Source organism: Diabrotica virgifera, chromosome 1 (genome assembly GCF_917563875.1).
Source record: "Diabrotica virgifera virgifera chromosome 1, PGI_DIABVI_V3a".
Classification (NCBI taxonomy): Eukaryota; Metazoa; Arthropoda; class Insecta; order Coleoptera; family Chrysomelidae; genus Diabrotica; species Diabrotica virgifera.
The window spans coordinates 104,283,448-104,298,856 of NC_065443.1; the positions used below are offsets into that span (position 1 = coordinate 104,283,448).

Consider the following 15,409-nt stretch of genomic DNA (forward strand, 5'->3'; position numbering starts at 1 on the left):
GGACTTTAAAAATAAACACAATGAATATAGAGGCATTTGAGATGTGGATTTATCGACAAATCTTTAAAGTTCCCTGGACCGCACGAATAACAAATGGAGAAGAAATACTGAGAAGAATTGGTACAGAACGACAACTGCTATGAACAATTAAACAGAGAAAAACGGCATACCTGGGGCACCTAATTAGAAACGAAAGATACCAGTTTCTGCAAACCTTAAATGAAGGAAAGATCGAAGGGGGAAGAGGAGTGGGCAGGAAGAAAATGTCATGGCTCCGTAATGTCAAACAATGGACAGGACTAAGAAACATAGAAGACCTAATATATACTGCACGGGATAGAGAAAAATTGTCAAACGTGATCGCGAACATCCATTAGTGTATTGCATAAGAAGAAGAATACCCCGTCAAGACAGGGTATAGGTAAAGTATGAGGATCTTTATTTTTAAAGATCCTTTGGTAATAATGTAGTTTGGTGATAGCATGCAGTCAATAAAATAGTACGAGGGTAAGTTTTTTATCTTCTATCGTATATGATCCTGTATATATACGATAGTACCTAGAGTTAATAACTAAACTAAATTGTTTCAACGATGGTGACCTGTACTTACCTATTATCATTTAATTTTTTTTACATGTACCCAGTGCGGTGCCGTGTTAGTGTATTGCTTAAGGGGTATCACGAATTTTTTTATGTTTTGTCATCTTTGTTTTTTTTTATAATACAATACAACACTGATTATGAATATGTATGTGGATTTTAAAAACAAAAAAGTACATATCATGATGTAACAAATAACCAAGGTAAATTATTCTAATTCTTTGTTAAATAATTTTCAATAGCCCTAATTAGTTTCAATAATTTCGTTCTATCTTATAATTTTTTCTTTCTCTCCAATTTTATTTTTGTTTCTGAGCTAAGGTGTATTCACAAAGAACATGTGAATAGAGGTGTTGATTGTCGTTACTTGTGAGAACCTACTTACTTATTACTTTTCTTAGGCTTTTATGCATAATCAGTTACAGTATTCATAATTGTTTAACACAAGTAGATACTTCTTTAGCCCCCCTCTAGAAAGTGTGAATGAATTGATGAAGCATTCCTGGTGTTGATAAGCTACATTTTTTTCAAGTGAATATACCATAGTAAGAATAATCCAAAGAACCCCCACATCTCTTCCAATTTAGAGTAACGCAGCCTTTGTTCATGTTGTGTACACATTAGTGTGCTACACTTTAATAGCAGCCTAGTGAGTTAGAAATTGATGTTGATAAAACTTTCTTTCATCGTATTTTACTCCAACGAAATTCTTAAAGCTGAATCCCACTTCAGTTTGTTTGTATCAACCGCAGTTTTTGCTACACTGTCACCAAACAGATAGACCCACTGCATAAATCAAAGGATATATATTTTTTTATTTTTGATCTAATAAATGTAACACTTGATTTTTAGAATATGTGATTAGAAAAGAAGGGGATAAATATCAAACAAGTATATTATGTATCCAATTAGCAGGTTGACTGCCGATGGAGTGTGCCAGCCTCCTTCGGTAACGCCGACTACTCAGTGAGCCTTACTTCGATTGTGTAATCGATACTCCAATAGGAGTAGTCGTCGTTGCCGAAAGAGACTGGCACACTCCGATCGGAGTATTTGGCAGTCAACGTGTTAAAGAACCTGAGGAGAAACAGGAAACACAGACATGAGAAGAACAAAATGGGAGATTTTGAAAAATTTGTTAAATCAAGGTGATATTATCAGAGTATTTTAAAAGAAAAGATAGGTGATCAAAGTTACTCACATTAAAGAAATGTCTTGGACACTTGGGCACTTAAAAAAAAAGAAAAAAAAAACAAGAAACATATATTATAAACAGATATACATTTTTAAATAACATAGATAAATTTAAACAAATTTTACAATTTCAAAATCATTGTCATTTAATATTTTATATGTCAAAATTTTTCCTTTGCCTTCATTGTGAACATACTTATACAATTTAGCAAATACTGGAGGCACCTTCTTGATTTTAGCAACTGTTCCTAAATCTTCCATATATTCACCTTGTTTTTGACTCAACAAGTGAGGAACTGTCTGTCCTTCCGCTTTTTGGTTGTTCATATAAGTTTCCAGATCTTGCATCATTTTTTCTTTGCTTATCGAAAAGTTGCCTTTAAGATGGGCCAAGAAGAAGCGAATCTAAAATAAAAAAAAAATACAGGATCCTTTGTAAAAGATATATTTAAAAGACCCCAATAAGGGTTAAATCACAAAACAAAACGTTTTCGGATTAACAAGTAATCCATCATCAGTGTTAAGTCAATAGCATGCACGCGTGAGCCACCACAAAGTTTTGGGTAAAAACCCTTTAAAAGTTATAAGATCTTATATGATACTACATATTATGATTAAAATGGGTGGATGTTGCAAATATTCCTGGATATTACCCAGGGCAACACAGGACTCTAACCCACGTGGATGTGATATTAGAGGGATGAACCTCACATACTGAAAATCGAGTGTCAATTGTCAACTTGACACTCAATTAAAATAAAAATTCTATAATCTAAAATAAAAATTAAAATACTTAAATAAAGAATACAATTTTTAAAAAATTCATAAACTTATTTCGTTGAACATTTTTTCGACCTAATAAGTCCAAGGATATAGAATCTGAATAAGGGACAGGTTCCGCTGCATGTGTTGGCAATGGAAAGAAAAGAGCTATATTAGAAAAGAGAGCTACCTATAAATAATTAGGTACTATGGCCGAGAGAAGACAGGAAAGGGAAAGGTCAATTGAAAGATGGCAAGAAAAATGGAACAACACGGAGGATGTGGCACAGTGGAAAAAGATGATGCTCTCGAACCTAAGAGATTGGGAGGCCTGTGGTCACAGGCGACTGTATTATTTCCTAAAGCGATCACAGAACCCGAGTGTTTTAGGGCCTACCTCTCTAGGTTCAAAAAAGCTGACACTGATGAATACCTATACTGCGGGCACCCGGACTAGACTGCGAGACACATACGATGATAGAGTGCAACAGATGGATAGTAGAAAGGAACAGAATGGAAAGAGAGACGGATCTAAATTTTGTGACATGATTGAGAGAATAATTGAAAATAAAGCAGGGTGGACTAGTATACATACATAACTATATCTGTGCAGTGATCAAGAAGAACGACAGCTTGTACCAACGACAAAGGTAAGAGGAAAATATGTTGTAAATTTAAGGTAGAGGAAATATGTTGGTTTTGATAAGAGGCGAATTAGTAGCCAGACTGTGGGGAAGGAGGAAATGCCAGGCTGGGAGTATAATGCCGTTATAGGAGTGATGGGGACCTTCCACGTGCTCCTTGGGACGGAGCTCCTAAAAACCCAGAATCTTGGACTAAAAAAGGGGAAACAAGGACAAGGGAAGGGTCTCCTTGTTGACAGTCTGTTGATGAATAAAGGTGGTGATTCGGAAGCGATGCCGACCTTACAGCGGCCATTCTGTTTTCGGAGCGCTGGATGGCAGAGGAGGGTCTGGCTTAGCAGGTAGGTGTTTGGCATAGCCTCGACGATGATAGGGCGTTTTGAAGTAGGTACCTCGGGAACTGTGAAGAAATGAGAGTTTATTGGTTACACTTTTAAATGGATACTAGTTACACAGACAACCTTTCTGCTTCGAAGTTGGGACTGTAATGATATTGTGTCTCGCACGACACATTGGCGCGCTCTAGGCGGCGGTTTATAAACAGGTTTTGAATGAACTGGTATGCTTACATTTGAGTATAGCCATAAAAACGAATATTTGCATAAACAAAAAATAAATGTAAAACGGAACAGGAACTATCGCCAGGACTAAGAAAAATGAATCCTGCACCAAGGTTAGGCTACGTCCTGGACTGAGATGTTTTTGAAGAATCCAAACCCCTTCTATATAGAGATAAAAAATGCTCCCTTTGAAGATAAAGAAGAAGGTGAGAAGGTAACGGAGAAGAGAAGAATTTTATGAGAAACTGGAAAGTAGGTAACTTATAGGCAATTTTGTCAGAACAACGACATAAAATGTATTATTGCCACTAATGCAACTAAATGATATTCAAGGTAAATTAACATCCCTATACCATATAAATCTTCTTCTTTAAGTGCTATCTTCTATCGAAGCTATCGAAGCATCATGACTCTGCGGACCTTGTTGACCACCGATCTAAAAAGTTCTGCACTAATGCACCCGAGCCATTACTTCAGGTTCTTCCTGCCACGGATTAAGATATTATTCGATATAATTCGATATAAAAATAATTAGTTTCATATAAGCAAAACATTCTTACCTGTATCCCAAAAAGTATAAATGGAAACACTCCGGTTGGAATTCCAATAAATGCCATAGTTGGGTGGTTAATGTTAATAATTTGTTTGTATAAATATTTTACCCACTTATTCTCTACTTTAATTTCGCATTCTTGTGACAGAAAGGGGTAGTTGTGTAAATAACCTATAATAATAAAAAAAATAAAAAACTATTCTATCACATATTTTCCTACATATAAGACTATCGTGGCTGAGAAACATCCGGCAATGGACAGGGCTAAATTTTGAACAGCTAATATGAACAGCTGAATACAGGAAAGAGTTTGCAATTGTAGTAGGTAGTTAACCTCCACTAACCACTACTCTGTGGCGCCACAAAGTAGCTTCCGATGATTAGCCGTAAATTCTTATGTAAATTAAACGTGCCATTCCAGACGAGCGACAGTGGCCAGTCACTGTCGCCGATCCTCGCTGCTAGTGGCGTCCATTACAAAATCATTGGCGCTACAAAATTGCCTGCCTAAGCCACTTTGTGGCTCCCCTCAGAAGCGCTGAAGAGTGGCTCGTCTGGTTCTGGGGCTAAGGAGAAGGCACTTGAAAAAGAAGGAAGAAGAAAGTTCTCATCTTGATTTCTGTTTATGATGTTTATTTTATTATATAATAATAATTATATTATAATAAAAACAAGCTAATTTTCACACATTCGATCTCCCATGTTGTGTTTTTTATCTTTTAATGTCTTTTTCACTATCCGCATTATATGTATATTAGATTATATTTATTATTAATGTGTATTCACAATACGTAAAATTAACGCCACGGTTACTTTCTACGTTCTTAAATGAGGCATATGATTAGGGTAAATGATATCTTTTGGTATGCTAATAAAAATGTGTATACATATTATGTTAAATTCATTCCAACGAATAATACAGCAGATAACAAAAATGTCGCCCTTTGAAATGTTTAATAACGTATCTACAGCTATTATTTAAGTAAGCTTTCTATTTTTATGGATTTTGAGTTTGTCTTGATGAGAATATTAATACTTAAACAAAACTTAGTGGTACCTACTGATAAATTAAATATACATATTTATTAAAGAAAATATCCACATACGGTGTTGCTATTGTAACAAATCGACAATATACATTAGTAGCCTAATAAAATAATGAAAAGTCAAAATGTAAATTCGTACAGGTTAAAACAAATTTTATATCAAAGTTTAGGTGGGTACAAAAGATATTTTCAAGAAAGTATCCAAATCATAGAAGGGGATCATTGTTTAAATAATTAAAAAGGGGTCATTTTTGCAAAAAAAATACTTTTTAAACTGCTGAGGTAATTCACTTATTAATGAAGATCTATGGGATTTTTTCCTGCAAAGTTAAAGGATAAGTCTTTCACATAAGATTTGCTGAATTAAATTTGACTCCTATTTATTTAAATAGTTGTATATAAAACTTTAAAAACAAATTTGCAAAAAATTATTTTTAGCGTTTTAAATAAGCACTATAAAATATCTTATTTTACAGACGAAGTTGCGCTATGTTACCAGTATTAAGTAAAAAAAACTGGTCAAAAAATATTTAATATTTTTGAAAATATTGAATTTGTTTATTAAATGTTACTATATTTTCAATTGCAAAAATGCGGTTGTTGCCAAAGAAATATTCACCTGCTTAAGATCTCATTATTTTTATTTTTATGTATATTTTCGATAAATGTATTGATAAATTCAAATTTTAATTAAACTCCCCCCTAAAATGGCATTTGAAAATTATTCAAATTTGTTTATAACTTGTTTTTTTAATAACGTCTCGGGGATTAAGTAGGTATTTTGAAATGCCGTTTCGATAATTGCCTTCCCGGGAATTTTTTTACTAATTAAAAAAATTTTTTTGTCGTTTTTTTCTTCTTCTTTTTTCTTTGAGTTATATTACTACGGGCTCTTTTAGGGTTAAATTTTATTAAGAATGTCGAATCTCTGAGTTGTAGATTCTAGACCTAAAAATATTAAGATTTAACTAAAATCTCTTAAATAAAATGTGGCTACTTACTGAGTTACATGGTGTTTTATTTAAAAATTTAAAAATTATTGTTACCAAGTACTTTAAAACTATTTGACGTATCCTTATCATACTTGGCAGAAAGTGTGGCTATTATACACCCTACTAAATTGTGATTAATAAACGTTTCTAGCTAGTGCCAGAGGCGTACAACAGGGGATAGTGAATGATTGACCCTTCCCAAATTCTACGCCACTGAGTGAATTATTATTTTAGCGAAATTTTTAGATTCTCCAATACTTTGTATGTAAATAACTTTATTGGTATCGATAAAGTCATCAGTTTGAGAGATATTGGAAGTTTAAAATGAATGAATGAATAAATCAAAATAACTATGCCATTTAGTTTTTAACGTCCAATATCTCGAAAACTAGTGACTTAATCGTTACCAGTAAAGAGTATATTATTTACATAGAAAGTATTAGAGAATCGAAAAATTTTGCTAAAATAGTAATTCCTTCAGTGGCGTAGAATTTGGGAAGGGTCAATAATTCACTATCCCCTGTCGTACACCTCTGGTAGTAGCTAGAAACTTTTATTTATCACAATTTAGTAGACTGTATAGTACCCACACTTTCTGCCAAGTATGATAAGGATACGTCAAATAGTTTTAAAGTACAGTGGAACCCCGATAAGTCGGTCCCCGATAACCCGGAAGTCCGGCTAACCCGGACCGATTTTCATCAGATAAACATTTTGATTTTCAATATTTTGTATTTTTCAATTTAATTGTGGCTTATTTCCAATCAAAATAGTTAATTATCAGACAAACCTTTCAACAATAAAAATGTATGTAATATAATATTTGAGAGATAATGTGTATGTGTGTAATTTGAAGTATACGATATTAAAAATGACTCATAGTCAAAAAACAACAGCCACCTGTCTGTAGTATATATTCCTTTTTATTTCAAACTGTCAGCATTGTTTAGGAAAGACTATTTAAAAAATTCTTTTATAAACAATGGTCTTTAGTATTGTGTGTCTTGTATTGTTCGCTTCCATTTGCTTACGTTTGGGTTTGGTGTTTTTTCTAGTAATTTGAATGAGTAGGTACTGTGCATATTTATAAATATATTTCATGTTATTTCAATTCTAACGGAGTTTATCTGTAAGTATACCGTATTTTATTAATTTTTACCATATTCTCCGGCTATCTCGGATTTTCGATAACCCGGAATGGTCGCGGTCCCGATTAATCCGAGTTATCGAGGTTCCACTGTACTTGGTAACAATAATTTTTAAATTTTTAAATGAAACACCCTGTAACTCAGTAAGTAGACACATTTTATTAAAGAGATTTTTGGTAAATCTTAATATTTTTAGGTCTATAATCTACAACTTAGAGAGTCGACAAGCTTAATGAAATTTAACCCTAAAAGGGCCCGTAGTAATATAACTCCAAGAAAAAAAAAAAGAAGAGAAAAAAAAAAGACAAAAAAATTTGTTAATTAGTGAAAAATTCTCAGGAACTCAATTATCGAAACGGCATTTCAAAATATTTAATCCCCGCGACGTTATTAAAAAAACAAATTATAAACAAATTTGAATAATTTTCAAATGCCATTTTAGGGGGAAGTTTAATTGAAATTTGAATTTATCAATACATTTATCGAAAATATACATAAAAATAAAAATAATGAGATTTAATACAGGTAAATAGGTCTTTGGCAACAACCGCGTTTTTGCAATTGAAAATATAGTAACATTTAATAAACAAATTCAATATCTCAAAAAATATTAAATATTTTTTAACCAATTTTTTTTTATTAATACTGGTAACATAGCGCAACTTCTTCTGTAAAATAGGATATTTTATAGTGCTTATTTAAAACGCTAAAAATAATATTTTGCAAATTTGTTTTTAAAGTTTTATGTACAATTATTTAAATAAATAGGGGGTCGAATTTAATTTAGTAAGTCTTATATGAAAGATTTACCCTTCAACTTTGTAGAAAATAATCCTATAGACCTTCATTAGTAATTGAATGACCTCAGTAGTTAAAAAAGTATTTTTTTTTTGCAAAAATGACCCCTTTTTAATTATTTAAACAATGATCCCCCTGTATGATTTGGATACTTTTTTTGAAAATATCTTTTGTACCCACCTAAACTTTGATATAAAATTTGTTTCAACCTGTACGAATTTACATTTTGATTTACATGTAGTGTAATTTTATTTTACTAGACTATAGGTACATCTTTCTTAATACTGGCTGTATATATTTCTTCTCGATAAACATATTTCATTAACCCGGGAGCAGTCGCGCCGTTAGAAAAAAATGTAATATTTTATCCTTTTCCGTGATAACTTAATGAAAAATTTTGCAACATAACTTTCCACTCGTAAGTGTCTCGAGGAAGATTGTAGTAATGCGTGGGAATTAAAAAAAAATTAATCTTTTAATTTTTTAATTCTTTTTTGGAATTTATGGCTTTGGTGAGAAGCAATTAGCTTTAAAATTGTTAGAAATAAATATTTTTAACATAACAAATAAATAAAAATATTATAAAATAGAAATTTGTTTTAAATTCGTATTTAAATTGATGCGCGTAATGCGCGTCTGCTTACGTGACAGAAGTGAGTGCGACTGCTCCCTGGTTAAATACGTCTCTGTACCATATCCCCTTATTATATTTACTTACAAAAAACGGGTCGAGGTTTTCGTTAAATGTCTTTAAGTTCTTTTACCTCATAAATCAACAAAGCTTGCCATTTATAAGAAAAGTATATCAACCACTTATAAGTTTGGTTCTCGTCTTATGTTGAGGACAACAGACATCCACAAATATTATACGGATAACCTAATTTGTTGTGAGGCGCGCAAAATGACGTATTTTTGCATCCACTGCACAACATACAAAATAAATTGTCCAAGTCCCTTTATTCTACCCGATTTTCCACATGATCAACATCATCAAGTTATAACAGAAGTATGGACACGAATTCCCCATACCTAATTTTGCTAAGATAACCAACCTAAGATTTTACTAAACTATTCGTTCAAATGGACCCTTTTAAAATCTTCACAACCAAACTTCCGCAACTGTCGATTGCTGTAGATAAATGACAACTTGATAGAAATGATTAGGTTTAAGAACAAAAATATACTACTCGATGCTTATTATGCTGAATTCTTAACTAAATTTTTTACTGAATAGCACTGTTTAGTTGCGTAACACAATAATTGTCGCATTCAGGAGACGAAAAAGTTACGGAGCGGTTCCGTAACTGATGGGAATTCGTTTTCTGAATGTGGCGCTACTTGTGGAACGTGTTACGGAACGGTCGCCATGAGAGTGAGCTCATTTTAATTCCGCTACCTTCGTCCAACGTATGCTACTTTTGTGAATTTGTCAACAGACTTGTCGAAAGATGGTGTCAACTACTAATTATATCAATTGGAAAATAGCGCAGACGATAAACAATCCATTGTCTTTGACCATGATTATGAGGTAAAAAACAATTTATTGACGATATTAACGAACAATATTGAACAAACCTCACATATAACAGAAGGCTGTCACGAATTTAGCGAGCGGAGCGTTCACAAGACGAAACACAACGGTTACCGCTACATCGAGAACTGCTCACTCCCTTTTTGGTCTTAGTCCAAGTAATGAAGCTTAAAATAGGACAAAGCCTCGCAATTTTTACAGAACGAATCGATTTGCTTGAAAATTTGAGAATAAGTAGTGGATAGTCTAAGGATCAAAATCTATATGATGCCGAAAGGTGCTTTTACCATGGAGGTGGCTGCCACCCCATCTCGAGGGTGGACATTTTTTATTATATTTATACCGCAAAAGTTGGTAAAAACATTCATTCTAAGCAAAAAACGTTCAATACATTTTTTGATAAAATTAATAGTTTTTGATTTATTCGAAATCGAAAATATTAGTTTTATATCGAAAAAATCAATGTTTTTAATCAGTTTTCTGCTAATAACTCAAAAAGTTTTCGTTTTATCAAAACAACTTTGCTTAATAAAAATGTACTTTTTGAAAAAATAAACAAAACCTTTTTTTCTAATTTTCTTTAAGACTAATAGTAATCGAGCTATACTTTATTATATGGTAGCTCTTCTTCGTGAAATGCTAAATATTCTAGTTTCAAAGTCAAAAGACGGGGAAACTACGCATTTTTCGAGGATAACTTGTTCAAACTAATTTAAAGTAATTAAAAATATCAATCTCCATAAATAAAAGTAAATCTCTGACTCAAAAATTAAGTGACTTATAATGAAAAGAATGTCAGTCTCTATTTTTTTCAGCGAAAAAGTGATCCGACACAACCCCCTAATCACCACCCTAATTTAAATTAGTCGTTGACCTTATTTGGTCTTCTTTATTTATGTATTATTAATAGGTTCTAGAAGTTTGACCGGCTTAGAATGATTAGTTTTTAACAAAATGGCGTTAAAAGCAAATAACGAATTTTTGTAGTTTGGTAAAAAATTCCCCTTTCTTCAGAATAAAAAGATTAGCATCAGAGATACGAAAAAGTTTATAAATATGAAATTCTAGCTTATTTAATTTCCAAAAAGATGGTTTCCCAAAAAAATTTTTCTACGGAAAAATTGAGTGAGCTAGTGACAATTAAAACTTGTAATAACATGCAAAAACCACCTTTACCAACCCTTTCAAAGTCACCTTTTTGTCACTGAGGATTTTTAAAGGATTTAATATTAACAACCTTATAAACCTTGTAAATACCTACAAAATACTTTTTTACCAAACTGTCTAAGACGAAAAATAAAAAGTTACGGTTAAAAAATCAATATATTTTTTTGAAAAAAAAAAGGAGAAATCCAATTGGAAGCATAATAATGTAAGTTACCGGTGTTTCTAGTCATTAGCCTTATTCATTGTTCTTTATATATTATGTATATTAATAGATTCTGGAAGTTTGACTGGCTTAGAATGATTAATTTTTAAAAAGCTGGACTTAAAAACGAATGACGAAGCTCTGATTAGCATCAGAGATACGAAAACATGTTTAAATATGAAATTGTAGGTTATTTAATTTCCAAGGACTTGGTTTGAAAAATCTTTTCTATGGCAAAAATTGAGTGAATCGTAAATGAGTATAATATCGAAAAACATTGATTTTTTCGATATAAAACTAACACTTGCGATAGCGAATAAATCGAAAACTGTTAATTTTAGTAAAAAAATGTATGGAACATGTTTTGCTTAGAATTAATGTTTTTATCAACTTCTGCAGTCAAGATATAATAAAAAATTTCCACCCCCGAGATGGGGTGACAATCATCCCTATGGTAAAAGCGCCCTTAGGCATCATATAGATTTTGATCCTTGGACTATCCACTACTTATTCTCAAATTTTCAAGCAAATCGATCCATTCAGTAAAAATTGCGAGGTGAAAAGCTTCGGTTCCTGGACTATGTCCTGAATGGGACCATTGATACTCTTTTACTTTATATTTAAAGAGTAACTAATTAGGAACGGATTAAAGGAAGGACTAGAAATAGAGGAAGACGAAATAGGAACAAAGAAAAAAGGAAAAGGAAGAATGAACTTTGGATTAAAGGAATACGGTGCTCTTGCGATTAAATATTTACCTGTGCACAATATCACATCGTCTATGTTTTGTTCTGACCCGTCACTGAATAAAATGGAATGCTGACGAAACTCTTGGATAGGAAATTGTTTCTTAATCCCTTCAGGTATTTGCAACGCTGTGTTAGGTGGACTTCTATGGCAAATTGTTACCTAGAATTATATTTTATCAATTCAATATTTACCAAGGAGACACAGAAGCGGAAGTTGCCGAACAAGTAAACACAGCCAACAGAATAGAAGGATGTCTTAAACACACTATCTGGTGCAACACACATCTACGGACAGAAACAAAGGCCAATACCTACAAGACAGTAGTTAGGCCAATTATGACTTACACTGCGGAAACAAGACCTGATACCACAAGGACAAAAAGACTGATGGACACGTGTGAAATGAAAATAGTCCGAGCTATCACAGTGGAACAAGAAAGAAGAACTTCTGTTGGAGTGAAAGTAAAGAGGATTTATTTTATTTAGCGTATGGCAATTTCATACACAACATTATCACACATATGTCATAGTCTAACATCTAATGTATTAATATATTCAATCGACGCTAATGTTGCAGAGGCGAAGTCCAGAGGATCTCCATCATACTTTCTCCGAGGGCATTCGGCAATCATATGCTGGATGGTCTGTTTCTCGGCGCCGCAGTCGCACTCAGCAGAGGTTCTCATTTTCCATTTATAAAGGGAATCTGCGCAGACTCCATGACCCGTTCTTATCCTGTTAAGAGTTGACCATGATTTTCGGGGGAGGTCAAAACCTGGTGGAGTTTCTGTGATGCATGGTGTGTTTCTCATTATTAGGTTCGGTCTGTCGCTCTGCATGTTCTTCCACTGGGAGTTCATTTGGAAATTGTTGGAACTCAAGTTTATTGCATCTCTAGTCGGAGGTTTTCTGGAGCGCAATCGATGTGAGTTAGCGTCGGCGACATATGTGTGTATAGGTAACTGCGGGTTGTTAAGCAGCTTTTGGAATTCTCTAAGCAGAGCATGCTGACGACGAAGGTTAGGTGGAGGTATGTGGCTCAGTAGTAGAAGCCACTCCACAGGTGTAGACTTGATCGTTCCAGATATGAGACGCATGGCGACATTGAGCTGAGTATCTATAATTTTTGTGTGAACGCTGTTCAGCCAAACAGGGGAGCAGTATTCAGCTGCGGAGTATACGAGTCCAAGGGCTGAACACCGAAGTGTACTTGCTGTTGAGCCCCATGTAGTCCCGCAAAGCTTCTGTATGATGTTGTTACGGGTTCTCAGCTTTACTGCGGTATTCTCAAGATGTTTCTTAAAGGAGAGTGTTCTGTCCAGGGTGACGCCGAGGTACTTGGGATTATAGTTGTGCGTGAGCAGTTGGTTATCAATGTACACTTTAAGTTTTGTGTGGGCCATATTGTTGTTCAGGTGAAAACAGCTAACCTCGGTTTTTTTGGGGTTAGGTTTAAGTCTCCATTGTTTAAAGTACTTAACCAGGCGTTCCAGATCTTCCGTTAGGATTGCCTCGGAGTTTTGTATTAAGGAGTTTTGAGTTGCAAGTGCCCAGTCGTCTGCATATCCAAATTTTTTAGATCTGGTAGGGGGCATATCAGCTATATACATACTAAATAGCAGCGGTGCAAGTACGGAGCCCTGGGGGAGGCCGCTGTTAAGCGTTCTCTGTTTGCTCACTGTAGTTCCCATGGTTACACGAAAGTTTCTACTGCTCAGCATAGTATTTATGAGTCGGGCGGTTGCTTTGCAGGGGATTATTTTCAGGAGCTTATAGATGAGGCCATCTTTCCAAACCGTGTCATATGCAGCCGATAAATCGATGAATGCCACAGACGTCTAGTAAAGAGGATACTAAACCCCAACAGAAGTAAGGAAAAAATATTGATACTAGAGGAACAAAAATGAAGAGAGAGTGAGGTGGCTTCTCATTGGAGAAGCCGAAGTAATAAAGAATACTTTGTAGTAGTATTAGTGTATGGGGAAAATGATGAGATGTAGAAATAGATGGACTGAAATAATAAAAGTATGAAAAGACAGAGGCAAACTGAATGGAGTTGGCTAGCAAGAGATGCAAGAGAACAACTTGACACTCAAGGATGGATACGGCTCGTTTGCATGCCTGTCGAAGAACAGTAGCTCAAAGTAGATAATGAAGACTAGAAAAGGTATATACTAAGATAAGAATAATGTTCTGAAAATAAATAAAGGAGAATAATTGCTAAAGAAGAACAAACTAAATAACACTAACAAATCATGGGCGCCAAGAAAATGATCTTCGATCATTCTCCCAGGTATCTTACACCGCTGTCAAATATTAAATTTATTCAATGTACATATAAAGGAATAAGAAGAAATGATATGCAAAATAAATAAACATTTATTAAAGATAACTACTAGATCTTTGATAATCTCTGAGTTAAACAATGCATAGAATGTGACTCTAGCATGACAAAAGTTATCGTTAAACATGATATACAATATAACAACAGTTCTGTTATATGTATCTTACAAAATTATATACCTCTTACTTATATATAGGGTACAACTCACATGAGACTTCTTTACCAAACACGCTTGCTACGTACAACTTAATTAAAACCGACAAATATCAAAAGTAATATAAATAAATAGGCACAAGCCTGACTAAGAGAAAATACTATAATGAATTAAGTAAAATTAATGAATGAAAGTTAAGTGAAGAACTATAATATACAACCGACTTGAATTGACCGAATAAATGAAGATACGTAAATGAACACCAAAATATCTGGGAAACAAACAACTAATACAACCTAAATTTACATAATGACATGAAGTAGACCTAAATTAACAATAAAATATAAAAACCTAATACCTTTTTGGCAAATACGCCGAGCTCAACGTACAATACCGCAAAACCATACATGCTTGGAACTTAATAAACTTATATGTACCTATATTAAAAAACCAAATAAATGCAAGCTAAATCTTAAACAAAGTAATTAGTAAACATAGTGCATCGACCGAAATGTCTGTGATATGAACTTCATAGTTACTACCAGACACAAAACTGAAATGTTCTCAAAACAACACATTCCTTGAACTACTCCCAAAAGGTTCGTTGCTGCGTCTCAGAAAATTAGCACCAGTGGGGGGGGGGGGGGGGGGTGCCGAACCATGTTTCCTGTAGACTGGTTTCCTACACTGTACAGGTGTAGAAAAAAAAAACAGGAGCTGGAAAGCTGAATAGCTTGTTCCCAAATCGACCTATTCCCATGTTGACTTGGCTGTGGCTGTAATAGGGCTTCCCTAGGTGGTCAAAGGGGCTACGACTTCACATATTGGTTTCTTCCAAATGGCTAAAAACATATCCTTCGTTTTATTTCTCATATAAACTGGTGAGCAAAAAGTAAAAAGAAGAAGAAATAAATGAGAAAAACTTTTTAGAGAAAATAATGCAGAAAAAGCGACCATTAAATAGA

General features: G+C 33.8%; 1 protein-coding gene across 5 annotated transcripts in view; it reads right to left on the reverse strand.

The window, feature by feature from the left end:
• Positions 1 to 15,409, reverse strand: part of LOC114325338 (GPI ethanolamine phosphate transferase 1-like) — a 229,856-nt gene that overhangs the window by 121,224 nt on the left and 93,223 nt on the right. For 3 of the 5 annotated variants that reach the window (XM_050642687.1, XM_028273392.2, XM_028273391.2), the window contains exons 5-7: positions 11,956 to 12,106; positions 4,321 to 4,484; positions 1,850 to 2,199 (exon numbers count right to left, since the gene is read on the reverse strand). The exons of the other annotated variants lie outside the window; for them this stretch is intronic. In XM_050642687.1, the coding sequence (XP_050498644.1) occupies positions 1,906 to 2,199; positions 4,321 to 4,484; positions 11,956 to 12,106 (609 nt within the window). In that variant the 3' untranslated portion in view covers positions 1,850 to 1,905. Of the gene's footprint in view, positions 1 to 1,849; positions 2,200 to 4,320; positions 4,485 to 11,955; positions 12,107 to 15,409 lie in introns of those variants that run through there. 5 annotated transcript variants of the gene reach the window in all.